Here is a 26,322-nt window from a genome sequence, read left to right on the forward strand (position 1 = left end):
ACTCGGTGTGCTCCCAAGCAATATTTTAACTCACACTATAAAATTTGCAGGACTGCTTATCGGCGCCTACCGTGTTGTACATCACGAACCGGATTCCTACAAATGCGCCGTAAAGTACAAATGCAGTGGTAGAGAGTGCATCTATCTTCCAGATACGACTCAAGGCATACGACCAGAGGGGAAGACCGAACATCATTGAAAAGCGTGCGGCTTTGGGGAAGATCGTGGGTAGCGTGTGCCTGCCAGTGAGGCGATCGCCCTCTTCGTCCTTGAAGTCTTGCGCATGAAGCGTAGTCGCAAAGACTATCGAGCTAAGTGCGACCGCCAAAGCACCAGCCTTATCGATGCACGAGTTGCTCCGACCTGTATGCTTGATGAGCAAAATGATAGATTTTCTGTGACTAGATAGATTTACCGGCAGCGACGGTTGCTCCGACCTCCAGACACCCACCAAGGATGGCTGTGAGTGCATTCTTTGACAATCCCATTCTATCACCGCGAAGTTCGTTGTACCAGATTGTCAACGCTGCAAAAACGGTGCTGGCCAGCATAGCCTGAGTGCCGTACCATAACGACAGCAACAAGCAAATTGGGACCATCACCCAGCGCATATCAGCTGCGCTGTCGACAGAAATGCGACCAGCAGGTATCGGACGGGAGGGCTTGTTCTTGCGGTCCTCCTCCGGATCCTGGATCTGGTTCGCAATATTGAACTGCAATAAGTGGAACCATATCCACAGAGGAGCATTCCAAGCGTGAGTGGGATCATATTTGGGAGCCACAGATAAAGCGAATATGGTCTGAAAAGTGTAATTGAACAAGGGGGCGAAAGGTACAATGGTTGGCACATACGACAGGTATCAGAGTGGTTCTGATATCATTTTTTGTAAAAAGGAAAACCGTCTCGAAATGACGAGCGATGCTATCAGCGCGAACAGTGAGAGCTTGAGAGAACATTGTGACTTGTTGAATGCCTAGATTGTGTGTCGGGTCCATACCTTTATACCTCGAATGTGCGCCTGAAAGAACGCGAGCCACCGGTCAGTATGGCAAAAGTCATGCCGGGAGTATACGATGATTTCAAAGGCTGCGTCGCGGGATTTCAGGACACCAAACCGGTCGTGAATCACTAGTTCCGGCGCCACACGAGGCTGTGAAATCACAAGTGCCCCGTCTCCTGGTGAGGAGGATATTGACCAGGTGACTTCAACGAGTTCTACACAGAAGGCAAGCCTGACGATGCGGCTATGCATTCGTGAGAAATAACTCTCGGAGTACCCCTGAACCGACAACCTTATGTGGATGACAGAGTCTACAAAAGTCATTTTTACGTATACCGGTAGATAAGTGAAGGTACCTTAGAACGTTCGCTGGGGAGGGTCTGACAGGTGATGTGCTCATAGTACTATCCTATAGTTGGTCAACGATTGATGACATCATATTGTATTACTGATACACTCACTATCCAAACATGTCAAATCCGAGTAAGTAGGAACTATAGATTCTTACATAAAGAACTTTACCGACAAGTGCATGATGTGCAGCGCGAGGGGGAGATAGGTAGTATAGACACGCAGCCACCAGGGGAAGCTGAGGTGCGGACACCTAACTAAACCACTCGAAAATCAAAATGAATGCACGGTAGAGGATGACGTACCAATATTACCAAGTGACGAGAATAAAAACCAATCTAGAGGAAGAACCGTTAGAAACGATTCTCCAAATAGAAAACGGACTCGCTCACCTGAAGATACACTGCCCAGAAGAACTCAGAGAAAAGTAATAAGGCAAGATTGTCGTCAATTAAACGATCCAGCTAGAGAATGGGCTTACCTTGACGAAAGCGGGTATGAGGAAGAAGTAGAGCTAACCCAAACTGAAGCGGACGTTATAATGAAAGCCATAGCTGATAACGACAGCTTCGATCCTACTGAACCACATACACTGAATGAAGCGAAAGCATCAGTAAACTGGTCAACGTGGGAGGAAGCTATAAACGCGGAACTTACACAATTGCACGAAATGCGCACCCTTACATCTCCTATTGCGAGAAATAACAACGAGACGTTCATCTAATCTCTCTCGCTCATATTCCTATTCACAACAGGTTAGCTTAAAAGACCACTACAGTGCAGTACGCTCAATGTCGAGGACGAGGCACTCGCGGAAGTAATCGATTGAGCAGATACTCAAGAAGTCATAGTGAACGATTCCATAGCAAGTAAATTTGGCTTGAGCTACCTCTACTATAATAACGCGTGTTTACCGCAATCTAATTGTGAGCTTACAGTTCGGATGGGCCGCTGGCTTGATTTATTGATGAATGATTACCGAAAAGAACGACAGCCTGGGTGTGTCGGAAATGGCTCCCGGCGACCTCGTGGTGAGATTTTTGTAGTACTGTGAACCGCTACTTCCAAGATCGAGATTTGACAGTGTCGACAAAGATCAGCGCAAGTACATCATATTTTGTTGCACTATGTAATTCATGAAAGTTGAATTATGGCAGATGACTTATAAGAGGATACGCACCACAGAACACTCTTGTCTGTGAGGAAGCAAGCCACCATAGGTTGTCGTCCGAGGTTTCCTATAGCTAGTCCACGGTGAAAGTGGCCGTGACAAACTTGCATTAGAGTGGTCAACCTGTCTACGAAGCGATATACGCAAACGCGACGGATTGATCTCCAGTCCAGTCAATCGGCATGAGATGAAATGATGAGGAGACGTGAACCACGAAGATTACAAGAATGATTGTGACTGAGAGCTTGAGAAACGACTAAATGAAGAAATGCGCTTAGCGCTGTTGCTCTCACGCAAATTGATGGTCCGTGCACGCTCAGCCCAGTATAAAATCTGACCAGATAGGATTAGAATTCTTCATACTTACCTTGATGGCACAGGCTTCTTCATGTCTCAGGTTCGTGGGCCGTGGAGACCTTTCATAGCACGGCGACCTTGTCCTCAGAGGGTGTCTGCGGTTTGTATGAGCTTCGGCTCATGCACCGTCTCAATATTTTCCTGTCCCACCATGGCCACTCTGGCTGGGTGGGCCTTGCTTTTTGCTGTTTTGCCGTTCTAACCCTAACCCTAGTCCTCTTTACTAGGAATCTTTTTTCTACATCATCATGATACGTAACAACAATAGAATTTCTATGCTTCTTGCTCAAATATTAATGTCGATGGCGTGGCGGGCTCAGCGTGCTATTGCCAAGTATCAGCCTTACCATGCTTTGACTGATGTTTAATTACTACCCTGCTTTCGACTTTTTTGAAGAATGATCCTTGGACCATAAACGCGTCGCATGGACTCTGATGCGAGCCTCTACTCTTGAACTTGGCTGGGTCACTTGAAGGTACGTAGTTTATGGATGCCAGTATCAGATATCCTGCACGGTTTCTCACTTTCACCAGTGACTGGAACGGTGTATTTGCTCAAGCTTCGTAAATCTTTGCGAGGATGTTCAGGTCTGCACAGTCGGTAGTCAAACCCAAGACCGATTTCTCAACGATCAGCACGATACCATCAGGATGGTCTTTGAAAGGGTGATTGCAAGTGACATATACCGAAAGTAACCTGCGAGGTTCGTTGTAGATCGCTTCTATCTGAGTTTGATGTGTGAGTCAAATCGATTGATCATTACTTTCGCTTTCACACCCATTTTAGTTGAGTCCTTGGAATAGAGCTTGTTGGCGCTGACCAGATAATCAAAGACACATGCGAGAGGGGGCGAGCGTGAGACCAGTCAAGAAGTCATAGACTCTTACGCAATGACAGTGGCCATTAACCGCTCTACATGAGTAATATGAGTATATATTCAGACTACGGTGAGTGGCACATCTACCTACTCACTGAACTCGCTATCATGACTTGGAACTTGCCCGCAGTGTCTGTCCGACTGGATGGCCTTATCGATTTTCTGCAGTGTCTTTCCTTTTTACATTTTCTACGACTCACTTAACTTCGGCGATGTTACAGATAATATCACCATCGGAACGTAGCCTGCCGGCATTGAAACGCTTTTGGCCGCTGTTTCCGCTGTCTCTGATGACCCTACCGTGGTTCCTACAGAACCTATCACTGTCTATGTCAATTACTACAAATGTGACTCCGCTGACGACGAAGATGCAGTCAATGCGACTGTTGCGCTTGCAAATGATCCCACGCTGATTCTTTCGAAGCTCACGCATTTCAATTGCAGTACTTGGGCGCAAAGACCGAAAAGAGTCAGGGTTCTATATCGTTCTTTCGCCGTTTACTAGCTGCTAAACGAACTTCCAGCCTGCTACCAATCAGCTCATGATCACACGCCAGCACCCACCCAGCTACAACGCCTCTTGGCACTGATCCATCGGACAAAAGGTAATACTTTCATCCGGCATCGTACGGTAGCCACGATTGGTGAGGGGTATTAAAGGTGCTTTCGATAAGGTCTCATCCATCTTCCGCCCTTCCAAGCCATGTTACTGCTGCCTTACCAGCCCATCTATGATAACACGTGGCTCGTCCTCAGTGTCACGACTTTTCTTGTGGTGGTAACAGTAATTGCTCGGGCTTATCGTTCTAGATCAAGGAATGGCCTTCCTCTCCCACCTTCCCCTCCCAATTGGAGACTTATGGGACACTTCCTTCCTCTTCGCCAGTAAGGATTCCCATCTACCACTGTTTTTGAATGCTAAACATGTCTTATCGGTGGTCAGTCCATTTCTTACTGTAGCAGAATGGATTGACGAATGCGGTCCTGTAATTAGCATTCGCGCAGGAACCGAGAAAGTCGTTATAATCGGCCGCTACAAAGTTAGTTTCTCTACTCTGACTTGTCATCCAGGCTCAACTTTCTGCTGTAGGCAGCGGTGGGCATTATGGAGAAGCAGGGCGGAGCGCTGGCTGATCGTCCTCCCATGAATTCTGGACAAATGATCACCGGCGGATTGGCCATCGGTCTTGCACGCATTGGGGACAGGTGGCGTCGGATGCGTAAGTTCGTAATTTACGTGCCGTCGCAGAAAAGCCGCTATCTGACATTGCAACGTGATACAGAGCAGTTCATACGCATCTCCAGCCCAAGGCAGCCGAGGCGTATCAGCCTTTGCAGATGTCATTTGCGAAGAACACGGTCCTTGACATTCTCAATGATCCATCCAACTTTCAGAGCCACGTGTTAAGGTAAGTACTTTCCTAGGTCTGGGGTATTACTTACGAATATTTTGAAGTTACGCTGTAACGACGGTTTTGAAAGTGGCGTATGGGAAGGATACACCCACGTCTGCGGCTGACCCCGAAGTCAGAGCGATTCATCAGTACATGACTGTATTCCGGACAGTCCTGCAACCTGGAGCTTACTGGGTGGACACGATTCCCTGGCTCAGATACCTTCCTTGGTACGGCAGAAAATTAAATAGTGAGTTTGAGGTTAGCCGGAAAGTCTACTTTGGTCAGATGAACCGCTTGAAACAACAATTGGTACGCATGCCTGATCTTCCAGTTCTCGCATGTTATCTCAACTATCCCACAGCAGAGTAATGTGGACGCTGGTCCTTCGTTCGGGAGATATGTGCTAGAAGATGAACATCGCCTTGGCTTGTCAGAATTGGAGGCGCATTATCTTCCTGGCACCTTTTTTGCAGCTGGAAGCCATTCAGTGAGGCCTGGTTTATCGTTTCCGACGATATGTGACTGATATCAAGTATCAGACTGCTGCGGCAATATGCACGGTGCTAATGGCAGCGGCATGCTTTCCCAAGGAGCAAGCGAAAGTCCGGGCTGAGCTTGATGCGGTCGTAGGAAGGCACCGAGGTAGTTCCGTAGTATTTCATTGCATGGTCGATTCAATGATTTCTCCACGACAGCACCGATCTTCGCTGACCAACAATCTCTTCCTCTCCTGCACGCTTTTATCTCCGAGGCTCTCAGATGGAGACCGGTGAGTCCCAATGGTGAGTATGTTTATTGTTGGTCCCATACCTGAATTTCACATCATTCATACTGCAGGGTTTCCTCACCGAACAACACAAGACGTGTTTTGGGCGAGTGATCTTTGAATAATTTCTCGTGAATGATAATCTGATATCCACTTGGCAGGAAAACTACTGCATTCCCGCTGGAACTACGGTACTCGGTAGCAATTGGTAAATGTCATCCTTCAAATTGCGAACGTCTTTACGATTACTTTGTCAGGGCCATCTCGAAAGATCCGGAAGTTTACCCTGATCCTGACGTGTTCAAACCTCAGCGTTGGATGAATGATCAAGGTGAATTGAGGGATGATATCACATTTTTTGTTTATGGGTTTGGTCGGCGGTAAGCAGGGTCGTCTTTCGGGATATTCTATTTGATTGTCTGTCATTCCAGTGTATGCCCTGGTATACACCTTGCGAACAGGTAAACGTATCTTTTCATGTAATAATCCTCTCAGCTCATTTCCAGCGGTGCAGATCGGTGTGGATCAACTCGGTCCTTCTGTTTTGGGCCTTCCAGCTCACTCTAGATCATACGAAGCCATTAAATGACATGGGCTTCATGGGTCTGGTGTCACCACATGTCTCTTGCCCTATCGTGTTTACACCGAGAGTTCCAGACATGGAGCTCAGGCACGTCATGCATAGGTATCCTGAGGTCGACTCGGAATGAGAAGCCTCTATGAATATCCCTCTATACCTCGCAGTATGATATTTCAATTTTCAGCACGGCCCAAAGTATGTATTGTGTAATGTATGTCGTTGATTGCTGAGCTTTTCTTCCTTTCGGACTCGGAGACCGCGTTCTTGAGCGCAGTTTGAAGGAGATTTCGTAACCACATGGTAGGTCTATCACATTCCTACATAGAGAATGAACTAGACATGTGGCTTTGAAAGTTCTCTTGAACGACGGAGCGAAGAGACCTTTAAGCAGTTAGATCATCACAATTTTTAAACCCCGGATGACCTCGGGCCACTGGAAAGATCTACATTATGCATAATGACCCTGATGAGTGGGAGAAGAGGGTTTTGTTAGAGGCCATGTCGTGGGATGCATCATATATACCCTTGGGTTCAACGATTTTAGGCTTTGTTGACTCTTGCATTCGCAGTTTGAAATGGATATACATTTCTGCACAAATGCGCGTCTGTCGTGTCCCGCGTGCTCGATGCATCGATGAAGCTCCTCATGACGTCGACCATGCTGTTGAACCATATCTGATATTTTGCCCCCGATTGCATCCAGATATATATGCAACCGCGACCTCTTTCTGATCCTGGCCCCAGTCCGCGCATTGTGTTCGTGTCCGCCTCTTGTGTACGCCTGTTTGCTCAGTTGTGACTTGACATGGTCATTCCATCGCGCAAGTGCTTCACGTTAAACCTGTCTTGCCAAAACGTTTATATGAGCAGCACCGCGTTGCAGTGTGGTCCGTCCGGATCCATACCAGCTTACAACCACGTGGCGCCCTGTATCATTTCACGCTCGCGCTTCCTAAGTTCGAGTATTAACCGAGAAAGGAGTATCATTCCCATCGTCTTGCTAGGTGTGTCTTTAAAATGGCTGTTGAATCATATTAAGAGTCGTGACTATTACGTCTAGGTTACGATCTTACATGATCGTGGGTGTCCATTGAATTCGGCAACGCCATCGATTGGATCGTAAGTGTCACCAGAGGGAATATATATATAGCACGGAAGTATTGGCTGTCCAGTGTTTAGCGGTGGAAAGAAGTTTGAATCGAAGACTCGGAGTACATACAGGAAGGTCAAAGAGCCTAGTTGATTGGTAAAAAGAAATTGACAACGTTTGACATCGCGACAACGTTTAGATTTTCTATCGTCCACCCTTGCCAAGCATCTGAGATGCTGAGGTCAGAAGCGTCTTCTGGTGCGAATTGCAGTTGTCGGTGCCGGTGTCACATTACGCAAGAAACTCTTGAATGAACCCAGGCGCAAGTCGATAACGAGGTGGGAATTGAGCCGCTGACCACCCATATGTGGAACGAATCAGGGAAGCTGCCTGTCGGGCCCAAGGACAATATGCGCGGGGATAGTTCTCATCTTCCTCTGCTTCATAAGGAAGTTATTCTTCGCCTGATCGTGATTCGAGGTGGAAGTTAGGTACTGTTCGAGATCAAGTGAGATACACGAATCGGCAATCATTTTTTGAAGTTCTTCACCCTTTTATCTGCGAGTTTGGCAGTGATGTCTGAGTTTTTCTATGAGTATATCATGGCTCGTTAACATGTCTCCATGTCGGGCCCTCGGATTTGAACCACTTGAAAATTGTTGTCGAGTCTGGATTCTGGAAGAACTGAAACTCTATTTCGGTTGAACGGCGTGGGAAATATTGGCTGTGTCCAACAGTTGTCAGAGGAAACTTGAAGTAGTTTGGATCGAGCAACTCGTCCTACCAAACGGCTGGGCATCTGTGCTTTAACTGAATTTCTTGCCAATCTGTGAACTACTTCTGTGGCCCTTGTGCCCGCGCCTCTCATTTCTGTTCTACGTTAAATTCCAACTTGTATATGTCTGCACACGGCCACAAACATACGGGTTCCGTGACCCAGAACCACAAAGCACAACTTGCTAATGCCTATAACGAACTCGGGAAGGAACTCTCGTCGAGTAAGATAAGGGTTGTCGGAAACTACACCCTTGGAAAGGTCATCGGTGAAGGTATGGCTTCTGACTCTTATTATTGCTTTCCTATACCTGACACACACTAGGCGCGTACGGGAAAGTTCGCCTGGGTACTCACCGTATCACCTCTACTAGAGTCGCCATAAAGCAGATTCCAAAGGCAATGTCTGCCTCCCTCACCCGTGAAATACACCACCACCGCCAGCTTCATCACCCCCATGTTACTCAGATGTATGAAGTTATTGCCACCGAATCTCACATCTGGATCGTCACAGAACTCTGTTGTGGCGGCGAGCTGTTTGACTATCTTGCAGAGAAAGGTCGCTTGTCCGAACGCGAATCCAGCATCATTTTTGGTCAGCTTGCGCTTGCAGTTGCATATCTACACGAGAAGGGCATCGTTCACCGAGATCTGAAGCTTGAAAATGTCTTACTTGATGAACGCTGTCGCGTCAAACTCGGCGACTTTGGTTTTACTCGCGAATATGACCGTGGCGTCTACATGGAGACTTTTTGCGGTACTACGGGATACGCGGCCCCTGAGATGCTTCAAGGCAAGCGTTACCTTGGCCCAGGTGAGCTCGCCTACCTTACTTTCTCTCATTGGAACCTTTTAATTTCGATGGCGCATTAGAGGTTGACGTTTGGTCCATGGGTGTGATTCTCTACTGTCTTCTAACTGGCACACTTCCGTTTGATGACGACGACGAAGCAGTCATGAAAGAAAAGGTCATCAAAGGCAAATATGAAGACCCGGAGTGGCTTTCTACAGGTATCTATTAATTTCATGCTTTTTGGATGCGATTTACCAGCGGTGGACATAGACGCCCGTGATCTTGTCCGCAATATTCTCGAGGTCGATCCTGCCAAGCGTCTGACGATCCCACAAATTCTGGCCTCTCCGTGGTTTACATCTACCCCTTCCGCCCCTGTTTCTGACCAAATGCTCCTTGGTATCAATGATGTTCCTCCATCACCGTCACCTGCCCGCGATACCTTTATCCTCCCTGTGAAACCCATCGTGAACACTCAAACACAGGTGAACGAAATTTCTATTTCTCCGGCGACGTCGACTACATCTGAATCATTTGTTTCTGCATCATCTCATTTATCACCTCCTGCAACTCCTGATAACACTCCTAAGGACCCTTTTGATACAACTCAGGGTAACGGGAGCCAAACCACGATTACGAAGGATGCTCAGCGCTCTCGACTCAGTAAAGATAGCATGACCCGGCAGCCTGAAGCCGTCATCGAAGAGGAACCTGAAGCAGAGAACGTTGCACCATCCGCTGCAGGGTCGGTTACAAACCTCGATCAAACACCTAAGGCGCCCCCGTATCCAACACGCACACCTGCACGTACAAAGCGCCGTTCTGTATCTTCTACCCTTTCCGACTCTGGTTCACCAACACTGGACAAGCCATTGGCCCCTCTCCCACCCCAGGATTTTGCATCATTGCTCAGCACTCCAGCTCCCATAATTTTCTCCACACCCGCGGAACGCGACCTTCTCAATAGCCTCAGTCTACTGGGATTTGACACTAGTCAGATCGTGCATTCTGTTCTCAGCGATGCGTGCGATGCCGCAGGTGCTATTTGGTGGATGCTAAAGCGCAAGCGGGAAAAACGTGTTTTGGCTGGAGAAATACCATTGCCCCCCGAGTTTTCCGAGCCTGCAGATAGCAAGCAGCGAGAGAAAGATGAAGAGAAAGAGGACCGTCCTAATTCTCGGAGACGTACCAAGCGTGGCATTGGTGTGCAGACTGATGATGTCCCAATTGCTTCATCACTGGGTCTGATACATCGTGCTCCTGAACTTGCCTTGTTGCCTCCGACACCTACCGTCCCATCATCTGCACGGCCCACGACGCCGCCACGTGCGAAGTCGCCGTTTCTGTCACCGTCACCGACTACTGCTGAATCGTCTGGTAGGTCCAATCCATCGACACCTACCGGAAGTTTCAGGGATAAAGATAAGGACAACAAAGGGAGGAGGGATAGCAAAGCACGCTCTGGGAGTGTGAGCATTATGCAACGCGCCACAAATGCCCTCGAAATCGCAGGTCTCGTGCGCAAGAAATCAAACGAAGCCGTGAAAGGGGAGGACAAGGAACGCGAGCGGGAAAGATCTAGGGAGCACGAGAAGCGGACTGGAGGTGGGGAGGAGCCCCGAAATTCCGGGAACTCCTCCAAGTTGACCAAGTCGCCGCCTTTGAAGCCTAAGGACCAAGTGATTATCCCTACTACCCCATCCATTGCAGAGTCGAGTATCCTTTCTCCTTTGCCTGGTTCGCCGTGGGTAGGTCACTGGTGGCCGAACGTCTCCTCCACAGTCACATGCACCAACACCTGCGAACTCTCCGGGTGATACGCTGACGAGCCTCCCGAACTTCTCAGATGATGGAAAGGTTGTGCCACCTAACCGGAATCGCGCCAGTTTATTGTCTGCGTTCAGACTGTGGTTCCAGGAAGATAAGAAAGGGAAGCGAAAGGAGGCGGCGCAAGCTCAAGGCAGTGGACGCGGACTTTCATATAGCCGTTCTCTTGCCATTCCCCCTACTGTTTCCATGTCACCTGGTGGTCATGCGAATGTCAAGAGAAGAAGCAGTGGAACTGGGCGTGGACGGCGTGTGAAACGTCACTCGACGTCGTCGCGCCGTTCGAGCAGTGTAAATTCTCATCGGTCGTCAGGAAACTCTGGGCAATTGCTAGTTCTGGAGCCACCTCAAATACTAGAGCAAATTCCCAGCGTGCGGTCGTATGGCGGTGCTCATACGCCGGGATCTGACAGGGGAGAATACTCATCGCGCCCCTCCTCTATTCATAGTGTTACACTTGGCAAGCACCGCAAATCGCCATCTACAGGGTCTAATGGGTCAGCGCACTATCGCAACAGTTCACCGATGCATAAATATCACCACAGGCGAGCCGGGTCTTCCTCGTCGACGCGTGTCATACGTCATCAGACAGGGCCTCGACCTGTACACCATAGGACCAGCTCTGCTACATCATCCGTCCACTCACTAGCATCCTCCCGGCCAACTTCGTTTTACGAAGCCTCGGAAGGAGAAGGCACTCGCACGAGTTCTCCGTACAAGAGCTACCCGTCCCGCCGCTCGCTTGACGATACGCCGCGGCGTGGGATAATAGGCAGTGCGACATTTGTGGCTCAAAAGCGGATCACGCCTTTCATGAGTCCCTCCGGAACCTCCGGACGAACAGGCTGGAAAAAATCTTGGGGCCACGAGCCTCCTGGCTGGCAGTCCCGTTCTACGCATCTACCTGTCGAGGTGCTTTCAATATCCCCGGGACCAGAGGGGCCCGCGAACATTCGAGATGTCTTTACTGGGAGGCAAAGTCTCAATTTAGGCGATGAGAGCGATTGGGTAGATGAGGATGATGACATGCCTGAGTTTGCGGGTGGGTTGGGTCAGATGCCGTCGAGTTCGAGTACGAACTCGTCATTTACCACCATCGAGTCACCGACCCCTGTGTCGCCTCCTGCACGGAATCATAATTCCCGCTCAGGGAAGGGTCGTACTACCTCACTGGCTCTACCGAACAGCAATAGCAGGGCCAAACAAGGCAACTCGCCAGCTAGGCCGTCCCCTGTTCCGACAGAGAATGTGTTCGATGCTTCAGATACGAGAGCAGGGCGTCGTCAACTACCCACAAGCCGCTCAGGCCCCGCGTTCAGACATCCGATACAAGAAGAAGACGAGGGGGAAGAGGAATAAATCCGATTTTTTCTTTGGTGTGCTATGCATGCATTGGTAAATGTTGTCTCATATAAAGTTGGTTGCTGGTTTTCTGTCTTGGATGCTGTCATAGAATTGCTCTCGTGTGCTTCTTCATCCTTTTTCTATGTCATTATGGTTCGCTATTGTCACGTCATCCAATCCCTTTTTGTACTTTCCATATCATTATATGATACCCCGACTTCTACGTCCTGTATTTTTTTTCGTCTCCGAGCTCGTGCTGATGTCTACATGGATGGACTATCATATTATTCGAACACGAGATGCGCGAATAACCAAATAAATTTGTCAACTAGCTGATTGTCATTCAAAGCGAAACAGCACAAGTCAACTAAGCAGGTAGAACTCCTCTTACCCACCCGGATCTCTAGCGAACAAGAGCCCAATGTACAAAACCGGCGGCACGAGTCATGGTGATATCTGAACTAATGGTGACTGGTCGCGCGTCTTAAGTCGAATTTGAACAGATCTAAAGGAATAAAAGTAAAACATGCAATAGTGCCGTGCCGAAAATTGGTTCAGGCGATTCGGTGGCAACACGAGTGGTCATTGACAAGGTGGTATATAAATCATACTGGCGGTATCGAGTTTAGACCCGAAAGTCTTGCTGATAATGTAATCTCGGGGATAGATCACAAACGACGAGTGCACGTCGATAAGCATCACTTATATCGGGATGTCGATAGACTCGGGAGTCACGTGTTTCTAAAATTAACCGCTCTCACATGCCAAGGTTGGATGGATGTCTTCTGGTCGGCCAACTGGCGTGCCAAGTCATGTCAGGTTGTCATCCTTGATGAGCTATGGGAGCGCCCCAGTCAGAGCCTGTCAGAACCAGAATCAGCTTCGTTTGTGGCACTTACTTGATATACTGATTCCTTCAAGTTCATCGTCCTAGTAGTGATACTTACTCGTGTTAAGCAGCTCAAACAACAATCCATGTTGGACAACAGTGAATGTATAAGTACAACTGACTTATAAATCAGTTATGTACAGAGGGGCAGCGATATATGCAGCAGTCGGTGGTGAGATTATGAACGTCCACAAGAGGCCAATATTGCTCAGGGGATGATTGGTAGGGACTAGAAAGTGCGAATTGCTACAAATGTTCAACTGGAAACGACAGGGACCCACGGTATGTGCATCACAAGGATGCTCCAAAGAGGACAAAAAAGAAAATAAAGACGTCCAGCGTCACAGGTTCTGTATCTGCACGATAAGGAATTGCTTCTCGTCCTGATAAGTCGGAAGATATCAGTAGGAAGTGAAAGAAACGGTGGATGAATACTCACGCTAAACTGTTCGTCTTCCTTATCGTTATGGAAGCTCCTCAAGAATGTCAGCAATTTCTCCTTATTGCGTCTTAGTATCGTTTCAATCTGAGGTGGTTTCTTTGGATTGGCAACGAATACCTAGCAATAAATTGTAATCAGTGGATACGGGCGGCAAACAAATTCATGGAATCCCACTTTGAAAACATGGAAAGCTTCGAACTGGATATTCTTGCTCTTGTCTCGAAGCATGTTCATCATCATCTTCAGGTTGGATTCTTGAGCGATGTATCTGGTCATGACGCTGAAATTGGCACGGTCAAGAAGGATTTCGCCGAGGAGCTTGAGAGACTGGCGCTTGGTAACATAATTGTTGGAGAGTAAGAGGGTTGTGAAAGAGGCGAAAAACTGCAGAATGCTCAGTATGCAATGAACACGATTATGAGAGTTTGATACCCACACGGTCATAGTTCTTGTCCAGGTATTCAGCGACCATAGGTTTGTGCCGTGTTAATGTCTCTTTGAGATTTGCAAACGCGTCGCATGAAACTCCAAACGATGTTGTCTCTATATGATGAGGGAACATGTAGAACCTGTGCGGCATTCGATATGATAAGTTTTGAATGCATGATAGAGCACTCACTGATCTGAATAGAGCAAGATCTTCGCCAACTGTTCGTGTCGCAACATCTCCCTTAGCACCATTCCCGTGTTCAACGCAACCTCTTCGTTACTATATCCTTCTAGAGCTGCAAAGATGACGTCTTCATGTCTAGCGCATATGTATTCGACGGTTGGTAGCCGTGCCCCGATTTGACGCCGGAGAAGATTGTTGAATATCTGGACGACATCCTTTCGAGCCTCGAAGTCGAACTTTGCAATATTCTGCACGAGCAGGAGGAGCAGGTCTGTTGAATACGTTTCTTGTGCGAGTTGCGCAATGAGTTCTGGTAAAGGCTCTAGGAAGCTCTTAAGTAGGAACGATATGAACAGCGGAGGATCAGCACACCTCCATCACCGTATAGAATACCCTTTACTGCCTGTAGATTTCTAGATACTTCTTCACCCGCCTAGTGGTCACGATCCCATTCAATTGTAAGTTTCATTTGAGTTCATGAGTTCATCCATCAAGCGCACCTTTCTCCTCGTCTCGCTGCCTGAAGGCCCAGATTCGAGTTTGGGTATCGCATCTCGCAAGCCGCGGACGATATCAGGAGGTGTTCTTGGCTTGGTCTTGAAAAAGTTCATTGTCTATACGGTTGAAACAATCTCCTGGGATATCTGATGATAAAGAAAGGGACGAGGGTCTATATAGATGGACGACAGGATGAATGACACGGGATGAATAATGACTTGGCTGAAAGCGCCGAGCTCAGTGTTTCAGAGATGGGCTGTACTAGCCTTGGTAAGTAGCCTAGTAAGCCACTGACAGAACTTCCGATCTGAACTTCGCATATGGCTTTCTAGTATCTACAGCACATGCCTAATTTGGCTTTCTCTCAAACCAACAAGTACACTGGCACTGGCACGGTGTGGAGTCAAGTATCCTAGCTAGCTCATGAGCTAGGCCAACCTGTCTAAGGATGGTACCAGATTCGAAACTATTCGAGCCAATTCGGACAAAATATATCTCTCATTCATTGGTTGTATTCCCTTGGTAAAGGAGAATTGAAAGGAATTGATTGTATGCTCTGTTTCGACAGTTGTCACAACTCAAAGTAACTAGCCTACTATTACATGGCTTGTTGCAATAATGTCTTCGTACAATTTTATGGCATGCAGATGCAGGCATGTCCTTTCAATCCATTGAATATCAGAAGCAACACTTCTGTTTCAATCCTTGCTGGTTGCAAAGGCCTGAGGGTTGGAGCTATATAGAATAACCTCAAAAGATATTCGCCTCACTTGTAACACGCTAACAATGTCCGATATCTCTAGTCTTACCGTTCACACAGCCTGGCATATCCTGATTTTTCAATACTCCGTCGCTGACGGAAGTGAAATTTACAGCATTTGATGGGCTTCCTTGCTGCGAGGTCGCCACGCGACACACAATACTACTTACTACTCACCTGCAGTCCGGAACCATTTTGTTGCTGGTTAGGCAGAATTTGCGTCGGTCCTTGATTGGCAGGTTATATCCTGCGTTCCCCTTGGAGAACTAGAATTACTTAACGGTTGTTCCCTCTTTCACATAACGTCTGATAACTACATGCATCACTTGCACGTGAATCTTACAGGGGACCGATAATTGTTTCTCTTCAGCCATTCACTGGGAAGTGGATGGTGTCGCTGACCTGCGAACTTTGCATTACTACGATTCTCGAAGGTTTCTGTTGAATTGGCGAATAATATTACTTACTGTCAATGTGTTACCATACATAGGTACCCATCAAACGAGATTTCGAACATCCTTGTCGACTCCAGGACCAGATACACTCTCCGGATACAGCGATCCAATGGTACTCCGGAGTATGTCAGACACTAAGGAATGCCAATGGTGTGTCCCACCTTCGTAGTCACAAGAAATTTATCCGTTGAGGGGGCAAATTATTGCAAAAAAAAATTGAACTCGAAGGTTCCGCCACAATCATTCGAGTAGGCCGACGCTTTTACGGAATCGGCGGAGGCAAAGTGTGGCATGAGAAACTGCCTCTCGGGGGGCAAAGGTGACCCGAAATGGCATAATAAGTGTGCTCCCCGACCCCGGCTTTGCCTCGCTGTATGAATGTGGCCAAGACAATGGAAATACAGGGATGCAACACACCGGTCGTCGCACGGAGGTACACGGAGAGTAAAGAGGCGTCGCTGAGTCAAGGCTACATATGTTATGGATAGCCTTGAGCATCACTTCAGCGGTCGACCGGGTGCGATTCTGGCTGATTCGCCAATGCAGAATGACCCTATATCCAAACGTCAGTACTTCCCCACTAAAAAACCAAATAGACATAAACCAGTAGTTCCTTCCAAGTTGCCGCAGATTTTTTGTGAAATTCAGAATCCGGCTACCTACACAAATAATAATCACAAGGAAAAAGGCTGGTAGTGCCGGGCAGACATACCGGTAATTGTACGGCATGCTGCAATACGTTGGGGACGATGTAATTGGATATTGATAGGGCTGGTCAGCCCCAGAACTGAAAATACATAAGCAACGTCGCGCCAGAAGCATACATCAAAGTCGATGATTAAGAATTATGTACGGCCCTAGAACCAGTCATACGTACAACCATTCAGTCCAAGGCGAAGAGGAAAGACTAAAATATTCTTACCAGTCGCTAGGGGCTTACACACGGGAATATTGCCATGACTCCGAGTTTAAAAAACGTCTTTGAACGTAAAGGTGAGTAACAAGAATGATAAAAGGAGGCCATAGGCCGAGGAAAAGGCAGGATCAGCCCGCCGCGCTCTTAAGGTCCGTTGAAGTCGCATTATCTGAGGAGAAAGTCCCACGTCGTACAACGCAGCGATACCCTTGAGGTCAGATTAATGATACTTTGAAAGCAAATAGACCCTGACGACGGCATGTTGCTTGATCTGAATTAGCAACCCGGAGACTCATGCCCTTGCATGTACTAGTGAAGTTCGGAGCTCTCTTTAGGATGTCCCTGTAGACGATCTCAAAAAGGCGCACCGAATTTCGCAGCAGGGTGTTTTGCACCGTAAACCGAAACTTCATGGATAGAGACGTCCGAGTCTGTAACCGACGAAAAGCGGTCTTTAACAATGCAGCGAGCCGACGTGCTTACACTCCCACGCGGCGCCAACAAGCTAGATCACGAACGTCAATTACGATCAGCTACAAAAAAGTTCTGCTCTGATCTACCTTGGCTATGAGCTCGCTGATAGCCGGGCGGGCTGGGGTGGCTCCAGGGTCGAGTAAGCTTGATGCTCACGACCCAGAAAGGAATGAATGATGACATGTGAGTGCCTTGGGCCCGAACCAGGAAAAACGTACTGCCACTAATGTATACGAACCTTTTGATTTTGAGCGCCAAGGGCCAAGACTACCCTACCAGTGGAGCGCCGGGACTAAAGGTCATGTGTCCTGTCGGAATTAACTCAGCGTCAACGCGCCACTGCAGCGTTGGAGAAATACATGAATCAGCTTTAGTACTGAGTACTGAGTGATAGACTTCCTATCACGCGGCAGAATCTGGCAGAGCTGATAGAGTAGATGACTCCGAGTCGGACATGCACGTTCATAAACTATGTCATTCGTGGGAATAAACGAATTTCCGTTCAAAGGCTCTTATGTAATTACATAAATGCACACCCTGAACTTAACCGCGAGTATAACAAGAAAGGCTTCAAGCTTCAAGAAGAGATTGTGCGAAGGGTAACAGGTAAGTATACAATATCATTCATGCACATACATGACATGGTTTCCGGTCAAACAACAGACTTGGAAAAAGATTTTTGCTACCGCAATCGGTGTTCAAACGTTCACCGGGCATTCGCCTTCATATCCATGGCCTTTCGTCTAGTACCTTCAGCTAAGTATGTCATTCATTTCCAGGCCATTTTTGGCCGTTCCCTGTCATGTCTGCTTCTGTGCGATCTATTTCTCCGAGGCTACATAAAACAGTCTCCTGCTTGATCAGATGCCCACGAACCGTCTGGTTCCCCGAAAGACTGGAGAATGCTCTACGATTTTTGGTGGGTCTCCTCCACCCCCCTATGCTCCTCCCGTGCATATGTCTTTGGCAGGAAGCTAGATTCGGACCTATATGCTCACGTCAAAGCGTCCGGACGTTCACAAGGGATGACTCACGACGTATGTCAGTCTGACAGTATGCACGGTGGTGAAATGCTAATATTCACGTAGCCGATGCAGAACCATATGCATCATGTACACATGGACTCCTGTAACAATGCTGCTGTATCAGCTGTTCCGCAGCATCGCGCTCAGTCGAAAACTAGTTACCGTGCATCGGCTTCTTGTGACCCGCATGTTGAGGACTCATTGTCAAACAGTACCTCGTCACTGTCGAGTTCTGGGAAAGCGGTTGCTCAACATTATGCTCAAAGGTATGATTCCCTTCACATGATGTTAATCCTGTGTTATTAATGGAACGAACGTTTTCGAAGTGCGGCAAGGCAATCTTTGTGCTACCGTTCCAGTGATTCGCTCAACTATCGGTACGCCGTCGATCCGCAATTGCCTAGCACAATGCCGTACGCGGACGAAAAAATTCCCGCCGTGCTCTTGCATGTCCATCGGAGGGATATACCCTATGAACAAGAACCTTCATCCAACAATTTTAATGTGTCAGAATCGCCAACCCAGTGCTTGTGGAACGACAGCCAAGGCCAGTGTAGCTTTACTGCGGATACGGTCACGACCGTGATGAAGCATATTTCGTCGCACCATCTTCGTGAGCATCAGCACTCCGACTGCCAGGTGCGATGTCGATGTAGGGGATGCCTGCTTCAGAGGACCATAAGACGAGATACAATTCTTAGGCATATCCGCGAAATACATTACGGGGACAAATTTCGCCGCAAGCACCCATCGTGAGTTCCATCTGCACTTGAAAGACTGATCACTTTGGGTCGCACTATGTAGGAGGCGGTCCTATTATGCCTTCTGATTTGCTATCCCTACTTTCGTGGCTAGTGTGTATCTTAGTATATAAGGTCCTGCTCATTCTTTGTTCGTACATTCTATACAACTCTTCATCGTACATTTTTATTCCGACATGTAAAACACCAGTCGCATATACTGTACAAAGGACACTATCGTGATGGACCGTCATGCATTCATGAATATAGCTCTCACATTCTCTGCCTTGACTATCTACGGTGACTTTTCAATAGGCCGGTACCTAAATTAACAGGCCGGGCCGGCAGTTTTTCTCAGCCGACGTCCTCTCGCAAATTTCTCTCTTGGACTCGTCGCAGAACGTGTTTCGGCGTGCTCTCCCTAGGCATACTCTCACACACATACTGTTAGCCCCACGCATTTATACCTCTCTCTCTTGTTAGATGTGCTCTGTCACGCGTCACGTCTCATGCGTCCTTGTCGATTTCAACTTCAACATTCCGAATTCGATGTAGTATACTATTTTCGCATCGAAGCCCATAAAGATCTATCGCCCAAGGTCTTTCGGAGCCGAGCCTTGGAACATGCGGATAACCTAAGTGGAACCAGACATGATGCAAAAAGCCGATGGCCATTGCATTAACTTTCTTTCGCTAGCTTTCAAGTGTGTATTCAAGAATTATTTCATCAAATTCATACCTTGACTTACACTTGTGCTTATAGATCTGGCTTATATATGTCTCTTTGACCTCGAAATCGCTCACTTAGTACAGCTGAGTACACACCGTGTGTGTTCTCTGTTTAACATCGGATCTATGTCTTACAGCTCATCACAACCTCCGAGTCAAGATTTGCAAATTTTCAAACCGAGTTCTGAATTCCCTGTCGATCCTCCAAATGAGAATTCATCTAGATCTCTGTGTAGATCTCTACAGATTCCAATATGCTTCCGTCGATCTTAATGATCAGACTCGTGTCGTCTCCTTTAGCGTTGCACGTAGTACGAACCCCGCGAAACTAGGTGGTATGTCATATCTCGAATTTGATCATTATTGTTGAACAAATGTAGTATGCATTGTATTTCGTATCAATGAGCAAGGCTGCTACTAGATCATCCATGCAGGCGAGAAAGCGTGTATCTCCGCATCATCTTTGAGGCAATAAGACGAAGGTGCCAATCGTGTCCTCTCTCTTAGTATGATCAAAGATGTCGATGCACCGTCAGAGTACATAGTTACATACTTGGCCATCTCCGGCCGGTGATGAGATATCATTATATTCACAATCTCCGCTGTACCGTGTCAAACGTATTATATATGCATTGCGTAGGAAACTAGTAGAGAATAAACATAGCTTAACGCGCGACTGGCTAACAGATATACACAGTATATGGTCTGCACAGAGACAACAGCGAGCGACATAAAGTAAAAACAAACTAGAGCAATAAATGGTATTAGATTACAGACGAAGGCAACACGATCAGCAAAAACAAACAGAGCAATAAATGGGATTAGATTACAAACATAGGCCACACAATCAGCATTAATGCAAGTGCGTATTTTTCCGGGATCCACGGGAACCAGCCCTAGTATGAGAGGCTAACCAGAGCTTGCTTCGATACTTGTGTCCGAGATGTTTCTCGACGATGTGGCGGATGATCGTATCTCGCCGCACAGGCTTGTGTAGCTCACAGTCCTTCCAGAAACATTTCAAGCGCTTGGCAGAGGGCAAAGGCGACTTGAAATGGTATGATGACATATGTTCCTTGGTTTTGGCTGCATTTATAGTCTTACCGCATGCGCCATGACCATCATTCCACTGGCACACAGACGCACGATGACAGATGTGCGATTTTGATTCATCATTGCTGACCGCATATCGAGGATGGAGGTAAACCTCTTCTTGTGATTGATGGGGTAGGTCATGCTGGAACCCTTGCGTAGGGTTGGCAAGTTTACGTCAGAGAAGCCCATGCTGTGGGCAGGCAAATAGTCGGAAAAGGCATGGGGAGAATAGCTGGAAGGAACATGGTGTGGACACCATCCAGTAGCATCACTAAAGCAAAGAAGTTCCGCTAAGAACAAGATCATCGATACCATCCGGGGATCTCGTACATATGAATGTCACCCTGAGCTATCGGGATCGGTGATATACCTGCATCAGGTACGTCATCACAAGGGACCACTATTTGGTCCTCTGTCGTCGAGTCTGCGTCACACGCAACGTGATGCTGGGAGACAACGGGTGTGGGGTGGTAGGCAGTATTCTCTAGTACAGAATGTAGGACGTGTTGGTGAGGCTGAGAAGTCGACTGTTCCTATAGCAAGATGTCAGCGCTTCACATCGTTCGCGCTGCGCAGACCGAACGCACATGACTGGTAATGGTATGCAGGTGCTCCGCACTTGATGCTTTGACGTGTAGGTATAACTCTGAGTCCTGCTGCCTGAACGAGGGGATAAGAAACAAGAAGGAATACAGCGGCACAGATCAGACGTACCAGAAATTATACGACGTGCTGCGATGCATTGTGAGTAATGGTGCTAAACACTGATCATACTGATAGCGAGTCAAAATCCTTCAAACAATATAAGCTCGGAGACGTGAAAACATACCAGGAAGGCCGACGGCCAACGATTGTCTACAGGCCAAGGGTCGGTGGCATGTAGGCTAAGTTGAGGGAGGTGGAAATGCATGACTACCAATCACTAGAGATTCATATCAGGTCCAAAACAAAGTACAGAGGCCGAAGGCCAGAGACATGAGAGACGATAAGATAAATCGTGTCTATGGGTCTCGTTGAGGAAAATCCACAGTTGAAAAGTTGCATGAGGCAGCGACGCCTTTGAAATCGATGGCATTTTGGGCTGTCTGAGATCCTGGAACAGATCTGCAAATCAAAGGCTTGCCTCTACACGACCAAGAACGAGGCGGTCCCAGAATTGGAATGCCTCATGAAACGCTCTCATTGGCCAATGGTCATACAGCTTGTTCCTGTAGCGGTTTCGATGTCTTGGACGTTTGAACATCAGGCCATCCATGGCAAAATGAAAGTCCGTGGCAATTTCCGGCTGTTGGGGAGAAGTACTATGATGGCAACGACCTCATGGGAGTAGTGCAGGAGCCTGCCATTCTGTCAATCACAATTGCCGGCAGAGGTCGAGGGCCTTATTAGGCAGAAGTCGGCAGAAATCGTATTTGTTCTGCAGGCAGAACGAGCTGCAGAAGTGTACGCCTGCAGGATTTATTGAAGTGGTTACCCGTGGGTCACAAGGCATGATTAGTCTGGAATATCGATGCACTGTCGTCGTTCGAGGTACTAGTATAATAATATTTATAGTATGCAATAGGTTATAGCTTAGATAATTTTTGCGATCAAAACAATTGTGCCGATTTTTGGCCAATTGCCGTCCTGCTGTTCTTATTGTTTCTGCCTCCTAGTACGGATGGAATGAATGTGAGTCCGAACTAGGGTGCTGCGTGCGTTCACAAAGTTACTACTATATCCAGAATTCTATGGTGTTGGTACCGATTCCTGAGTGCTCGAAAGGAACCGGTACCACACGTTCAGCTGAGCGGCAGCTTGCATCATGATCGCCTCTCCGCACAATTTGTTTCTCCACCGCACCATACGACCCGCTCGCTCGTTCTTACACACTCTCGGTCCCAGCTCAACCACTAGGGCATTTTGGGTGAGATGAAGCTGAAATTTAAACATTTGTAATGGATGACTTTCCGCAGCATTTAGAGTCCTGGATTGGGTGTTTTGACATGCGGCGGTCATCACGATCAGCCCGAGGAACGTTCCGCTTCTCTCGATCATGACCGAGACTTAGCTAATTTCAAATGGTTGGGCACTCGTGATGCGGCCTCGGGCATGACGCCAGACTCAAGAACCTTCCAGATGAGGCTCACTACATCAGCCTCGCGTTGACCTCCTCTACCATCAAGCAGTTGCCAATGATGCGGCTCCAGAGGGTCATGTTGAAGAAGATGACGTTCAATATGAGGAAGCGGATCTTCCGCCGCGTGTAAAGTGAAGAAGGTCATCTCACAGAAGCAGATCTAAACCGACCGGGCTGGGCTAGTCGTACGAGGACTTGTAAAAATTATGCACCATGGCCGCCATGCCTCGAAGATGCCCAGGACGCGATGGCATTCATTACTGCTCTCCGAAAGCATCTCTAGATGACACACTCTAAGTTTGGCACTTCCAGACGCGCTAGATAAATTTCGAAATCCTCCCCTCGCAAGATCTCCGAGGGAATACATGATAGAAAAGGACTCGATATGCTGCAAAAACAGATCATGTCATATTATCTTGTTGGCAACTGCTAGTAGAAAATATGCATACAACGTGTGGAATAGTATAAAACAAAAGTAGGTGAAACACAACTCAGAAAGTAGTCGAAACAGAGCACGAAAGCGATGGAACGAGAAGAGTAAAGCAGCCTTCCGAACAGCTCGCAAACCCGCAGTGCTCTCAATGCAAGGTACCGTCCACGACTGCCCCTACTGTGTTCTTGATCCACGCGTTCGAGGAACCCTTAGCGAATGTTTGATTCAGTGCTGCTGCTGTCACGAATTGCGTTGCTCTCGACTCCCAAGAATACCGGGGAATTAGTAAGCTTGATATCATGATGAAAAATTCGGCCTAACAACATTACTATTTGCTGTGTGTCAGGTTCCAGTAGACGCCTGTGAGAGAATTAGTACTGTGTAGTAGCTGATGCTGCAGACATCACAAAAATTGTTGCCTGACCCATAGGACTACTAGAAAGCTAGCATTAATTGCGCATATATGCACCTTGCCCTGTAGTATTCAACAATTCGAGTATGTATCAGCCTGAATATTGTTTACAAAACTTACTTCGAGAAGATATTCAATTTGTTCCGACGAATCAGCCACAGGCAGAAGCTCCGAGTCACGGTGCTGCAATTGAGGAAACCTGACCAGGGCTCGAGTGGGTTTCTAGCTGGCCGCGGCGTCATTGTACGGGGAAACATAATGGTAAGGGAACAAGAGACCGGTGTTGATGACATGAAGACGGAGTTTAGACTTGAAACGCTTTGTTACTTGGCGCACTGCACACGCAACCAATAGGTGGCAAATGCAAACATTGCGGAATACATGCGGTTGTGAAATCAGTGCGAGGATGGCCAAAGTTTACGCAAAGTGCACAAAAAAAATACTCATCATTCGCCATCAGATCTACGTACATGGCACTTTGTAATTGCGTAATACTTTCACACACCCCCGCAATATCGATCTTCACAGCGTGGGGTTTAAAAATTTAATGTTTGGTACTTAGTACTTACCAATTAAATAAACGTGTCCGAGTCTCACCGCATGGTTCGATCGTTTTGTCCTTGGTCGACTATTCACGTGACTAGCTGCTTCCTCGCCCTCCGACTTAGATATCAAATTTTTATGGCTTATGGCGCCATTCTGCCAATAACACTAGGTCACCGTTGAACCCAACGACACAGCGAACGGCTCACTGGCGGCTGACACGTTCTCTGCACATCTCATAATCGTTGTCCAGGGGACTGACCTGATCCACTACGACTGCATCCAAATGCGAGCACGAGCCAAAAAGATGCGCACACTGCGGAACACGCAAATGATAAATGTGCTGATACAACCGCCCGGATGTGATGGCACGCCTCGCGCGCATGGATATCGCGCTTGGGTACATCGCTAACAATACGCTCACTGCTGTCGCCTTGGGTGAGTGACTACTAAGCCATGAAAACACGTAGCTTATGGTGCAAAGTTTATGTGCTGTTGTTCGTCCTCATTCAGACTTGTCAAGTAGTCTATCGGCGGACAGTTCATCTTTTGGATGGTTATCGGGGAATCTAGTACGTTGCTATCTTTTACTTGTTTTGGTTCTTCCTAATTTCGGTTGTAGTTTATACTCTCGGCTTTGCATTTCGCTTCAATTTACATTCCAGCCCTGACTCATTGTGGACTTTCATTTTCGGAGACTTGATGATCATATTGTCTGCGAGTCAGCACCAAATTATGACTATGAACATGTGTTGACCCTTAAAAGCCCTGTTCCTTCATTGCCGCGAATTATGCTCTTTCTGGTCACCTTGCTGGTGAAATCGACTGCGATCGTCACGTCTCACTTTCAGTGAGGTGGCTCACCACCATGTTCATCTCGTCCGACGTGACTACCCTTGTAATCCAGATGGGCGCTGAATTTTTCTTGAATGATCCTCTCTGATGATGTGGTACCAAAGGCGATAGGTGCCTCATTGACTACATCCAAGGTTCAAAGTTTGGCATCGACAGAACTTCACGTATGTCCTTGCACCTGGCGTTTGCCTGTGGGAATCTGGTCTGACTGTACCTGTCAGATTTGTTGGCCGGCCTCTCCATACAACTGTTCTCCTTCGGTTTCTTTTGTGCCGTTTGCACACGATTCCTCTACAAGGTTTGCACTGAGGAACAGGATGTCTGGGTGCAAGACTCAAAACAACCCTGGTATAGCGACTGGCGAACACTCGCCGCTGCCTTGGCGGTCAGTTGTGTCGGACTTCTGGTTCATGTTGCATGTAGACAGTAATCTCAGAGCCTTTGACTAATACTTAGATAGATTTGTTCTGTCTACTGTGTTGTGGAAGCTAGTCAGGGCTTCCGCGGCAATCTCAGCACAAGTGAGATAGCCTTCTATCTGGGTGATACGATTCCCGTCTGCTTGGCTATATTTGTGTACATTCCATTCTGGCCCGGAAGGTTCATAAAGAATAGTAGCCATCCCTCTTCTTCGTCTGCCCGTAAACAATAGTACGCTAATATTTTTATTATGAAGCTCGTCGTCCTCACAGCCTCAACAGGATTGCTACTTGACTTGGCCTCCAGGGGATTTCCCAATCATGGTTACTCAGCGTCACCTTATGCATGGCGGAGACTCGGCGAGAAACGATCAGCACTATGCTCAGAAGTACAATTTCCTCGATGTCCCTATTTAACGGAAATTGATTGATTCAATAGTGCTACTGGACATAACGCCTTTTTCAACCATTTCCCCCCTCCTTTCTCCAACCCTCCATTCGTTAACAGTGGGGGGTCTTCTGGAGACGTTTCCGAATCAATCCCCATTAAGGGTCACCCTTACCCAGCAACGTCGA

At 47.6% G+C, this 26,322-nt stretch overlaps 10 protein-coding genes across 10 annotated transcripts; 5 read left to right on the forward strand and 5 right to left on the reverse strand.

Moving 5' to 3' along the window:
• Positions 1-25: 25 nt before the first annotated feature.
• F5891DRAFT_955734 (UbiA prenyltransferase family) lies at positions 26-957 on the reverse strand (the record flags this gene model as incomplete). Its single annotated transcript, XM_041375354.1, has 3 exons — positions 26-363; positions 416-800; positions 853-957. The coding sequence occupies 3 exons, from the start codon at positions 955-957 to the stop codon at positions 26-28; spliced, it is 828 nt and encodes a 275-aa protein (XP_041223884.1).
• Positions 958-2,874: 1,917 nt separating this feature from the next.
• F5891DRAFT_1044075 (uncharacterized protein) lies at positions 2,875-3,083 on the forward strand (the record flags this gene model as incomplete). Its single annotated transcript, XM_041362170.1, has 1 exon — positions 2,875-3,083. The coding sequence occupies exon 1, from the start codon at positions 2,912-2,914 to the stop codon at positions 3,080-3,082; it is 171 nt and encodes a 56-aa protein (XP_041223885.1). The 5' UTR covers positions 2,875-2,911.
• A 352-nt stretch (positions 3,084-3,435) lies between these two features.
• F5891DRAFT_981954 (uncharacterized protein) lies at positions 3,436-4,191 on the reverse strand (the record flags this gene model as incomplete). Its single annotated transcript, XM_041377170.1, has 5 exons — positions 3,436-3,606; positions 3,645-3,696; positions 3,769-3,793; positions 3,854-3,891; positions 3,959-4,191. 5 exons carry the CDS (start codon positions 4,189-4,191, stop codon positions 3,436-3,438), a joined length of 519 nt encoding a protein of 172 aa, XP_041223886.1.
• Positions 4,192-4,461: 270 nt separating this feature from the next.
• Positions 4,462-6,631, forward strand: F5891DRAFT_955780 (cytochrome P450; the record flags this gene model as incomplete). Its single annotated transcript, XM_041375358.1, has 13 exons — positions 4,462-4,643; positions 4,702-4,798; positions 4,849-4,982; positions 5,042-5,167; positions 5,215-5,464; positions 5,517-5,642; positions 5,695-5,797; positions 5,851-5,937; positions 5,993-6,018; positions 6,083-6,129; positions 6,179-6,301; positions 6,353-6,382; positions 6,436-6,631. 13 exons carry the CDS (start codon positions 4,462-4,464, stop codon positions 6,629-6,631), a joined length of 1,527 nt encoding a protein of 508 aa, XP_041223887.1.
• Positions 6,632-8,336: 1,705 nt separating this feature from the next.
• F5891DRAFT_1044088 (Pkinase-domain-containing protein) lies at positions 8,337-12,652 on the forward strand. Its single transcript, XM_041362171.1, has 5 exons — positions 8,337-8,640; positions 8,691-9,179; positions 9,239-9,376; positions 9,429-10,906; positions 10,941-12,652. Exons 1-5 carry the CDS (start codon positions 8,490-8,492, stop codon positions 12,342-12,344), a joined length of 3,660 nt encoding a protein of 1,219 aa, XP_041223888.1. The 5' UTR covers positions 8,337-8,489; the 3' UTR covers positions 12,345-12,652.
• Positions 12,653-13,399: 747 nt separating this feature from the next.
• F5891DRAFT_481565 (mo25 protein) lies at positions 13,400-15,076 on the reverse strand. The gene is made up of 7 exons (XM_041371994.1): positions 14,774-15,076; positions 14,646-14,706; positions 14,280-14,595; positions 14,097-14,229; positions 13,835-14,044; positions 13,658-13,777; positions 13,400-13,601 (listed from the first exon to the last, which is right to left on the reverse strand). Exons 1-7 carry the CDS (start codon positions 14,882-14,884, stop codon positions 13,560-13,562), a joined length of 993 nt encoding a protein of 330 aa, XP_041223889.1. The 5' UTR covers positions 14,885-15,076; the 3' UTR covers positions 13,400-13,559.
• A 2,836-nt stretch (positions 15,077-17,912) lies between these two features.
• Positions 17,913-19,550, forward strand: F5891DRAFT_1044099 (uncharacterized protein). The gene is made up of 3 exons (XM_041362172.1): positions 17,913-18,413; positions 18,465-18,667; positions 18,728-19,550. The coding sequence occupies exons 1-3, from the start codon at positions 18,279-18,281 to the stop codon at positions 19,155-19,157; spliced, it is 768 nt and encodes a 255-aa protein (XP_041223890.1). The 5' UTR covers positions 17,913-18,278; the 3' UTR covers positions 19,158-19,550.
• A 1,293-nt stretch (positions 19,551-20,843) lies between these two features.
• Positions 20,844-21,778, reverse strand: F5891DRAFT_481703 (uncharacterized protein). Its single transcript, XM_041371995.1, has 4 exons — positions 21,680-21,778; positions 21,553-21,625; positions 21,296-21,498; positions 20,844-21,236 (listed from the first exon to the last, which is right to left on the reverse strand). The coding sequence occupies exons 1-4, from the start codon at positions 21,706-21,708 to the stop codon at positions 20,963-20,965; spliced, it is 579 nt and encodes a 192-aa protein (XP_041223891.1). The 5' UTR covers positions 21,709-21,778; the 3' UTR covers positions 20,844-20,962.
• An 817-nt stretch (positions 21,779-22,595) lies between these two features.
• Positions 22,596-23,123, reverse strand: F5891DRAFT_481731 (uncharacterized protein). Its single transcript, XM_041371996.1, has one exon. It carries the CDS (start codon positions 23,000-23,002, stop codon positions 22,694-22,696), a length of 309 nt encoding a protein of 102 aa, XP_041223892.1. The 5' UTR covers positions 23,003-23,123; the 3' UTR covers positions 22,596-22,693.
• Positions 23,124-24,515: 1,392 nt separating this feature from the next.
• On the forward strand, positions 24,516-26,163 carry F5891DRAFT_1174221 (uncharacterized protein; the record flags this gene model as incomplete). Its single annotated transcript, XM_041365659.1, has 7 exons — positions 24,516-24,910; positions 24,986-25,044; positions 25,239-25,322; positions 25,432-25,491; positions 25,626-25,712; positions 25,788-25,978; positions 26,004-26,163. Exons 1-7 carry the CDS (start codon positions 24,838-24,840, stop codon positions 26,161-26,163), a joined length of 714 nt encoding a protein of 237 aa, XP_041223893.1. The 5' UTR covers positions 24,516-24,837.
• Between the last annotated feature and the right edge of the window lie 159 nt (positions 26,164-26,322).

This window comes from Suillus fuscotomentosus (genome assembly GCF_016647785.1).
Source record: "Suillus fuscotomentosus strain FC203 chromosome Unknown F5891scaffold_40, whole genome shotgun sequence".
Lineage (NCBI taxonomy): Eukaryota > Fungi > Basidiomycota > Agaricomycetes > Boletales > Suillaceae > Suillus > Suillus fuscotomentosus.

Coding starts and splice junctions, on each gene's coding strand:
- F5891DRAFT_1044088 (XM_041362171.1), top strand. CDS start 8,490: ATGTCTGCACACGGCCACAAACATACGGGTTCCGTGACCCAGAACCAC. Junction 9,377..9,428: donor CCCGGAGTGGCTTTCTACAG/GTATCTATTAAT, acceptor CGGTGGACATAG/ACGCCCGTGATCTTGTCCGC. Junction 10,907..10,940: donor CTTTGCCTGGTTCGCCGTGG/GTAGGTCACTGG, acceptor TCTCCTCCACAG/TCACATGCACCAACACCTGC.
- F5891DRAFT_481565 (XM_041371994.1), bottom strand. CDS start 14,884: ATGAACTTTTTCAAGACCAAGCCAAGAACACCTCCTGATATCGTCCGC. Junction 14,596..14,645: donor TATTCTATACGGTGATGGAG/GTGTGCTGATCC, acceptor AGAGCTTCCTAG/AGCCTTTACCAGAACTCATT. Junction 13,778..13,834: donor AAGCTTTCCATGTTTTCAAA/GTGGGATTCCAT, acceptor ATTTATTGCTAG/GTATTCGTTGCCAATCCAAA.
- F5891DRAFT_1044099 (XM_041362172.1), top strand. CDS start 18,279: ATGCTCTACGATTTTTGGTGGGTCTCCTCCACCCCCCTATGCTCCTCC. Junction 18,414..18,464: donor CACAAGGGATGACTCACGAC/GTATGTCAGTCT, acceptor ATATTCACGTAG/CCGATGCAGAACCATATGCA. Junction 18,668..18,727: donor GCTCAACATTATGCTCAAAG/GTATGATTCCCT, acceptor ACGTTTTCGAAG/TGCGGCAAGGCAATCTTTGT.
- F5891DRAFT_481703 (XM_041371995.1), bottom strand. CDS start 21,708: ATGCATCGCAGCACGTCGTATAATTTCTG. Junction 21,626..21,679: donor AGCACGTCGTATAATTTCTG/GTACGTCTGATC, acceptor CCCCTCGTTCAG/GCAGCAGGACTCAGAGTTAT. Junction 21,499..21,552: donor TGCATACCATTACCAGTCAT/GTGCGTTCGGTC, acceptor ATCTTGCTATAG/GAACAGTCGACTTCTCAGCC.
- F5891DRAFT_481731 (XM_041371996.1), bottom strand. CDS start 23,002: ATGATCGAGAGAAGCGGAACGTTCCTCGGGCTGATCGTGATGACCGCC.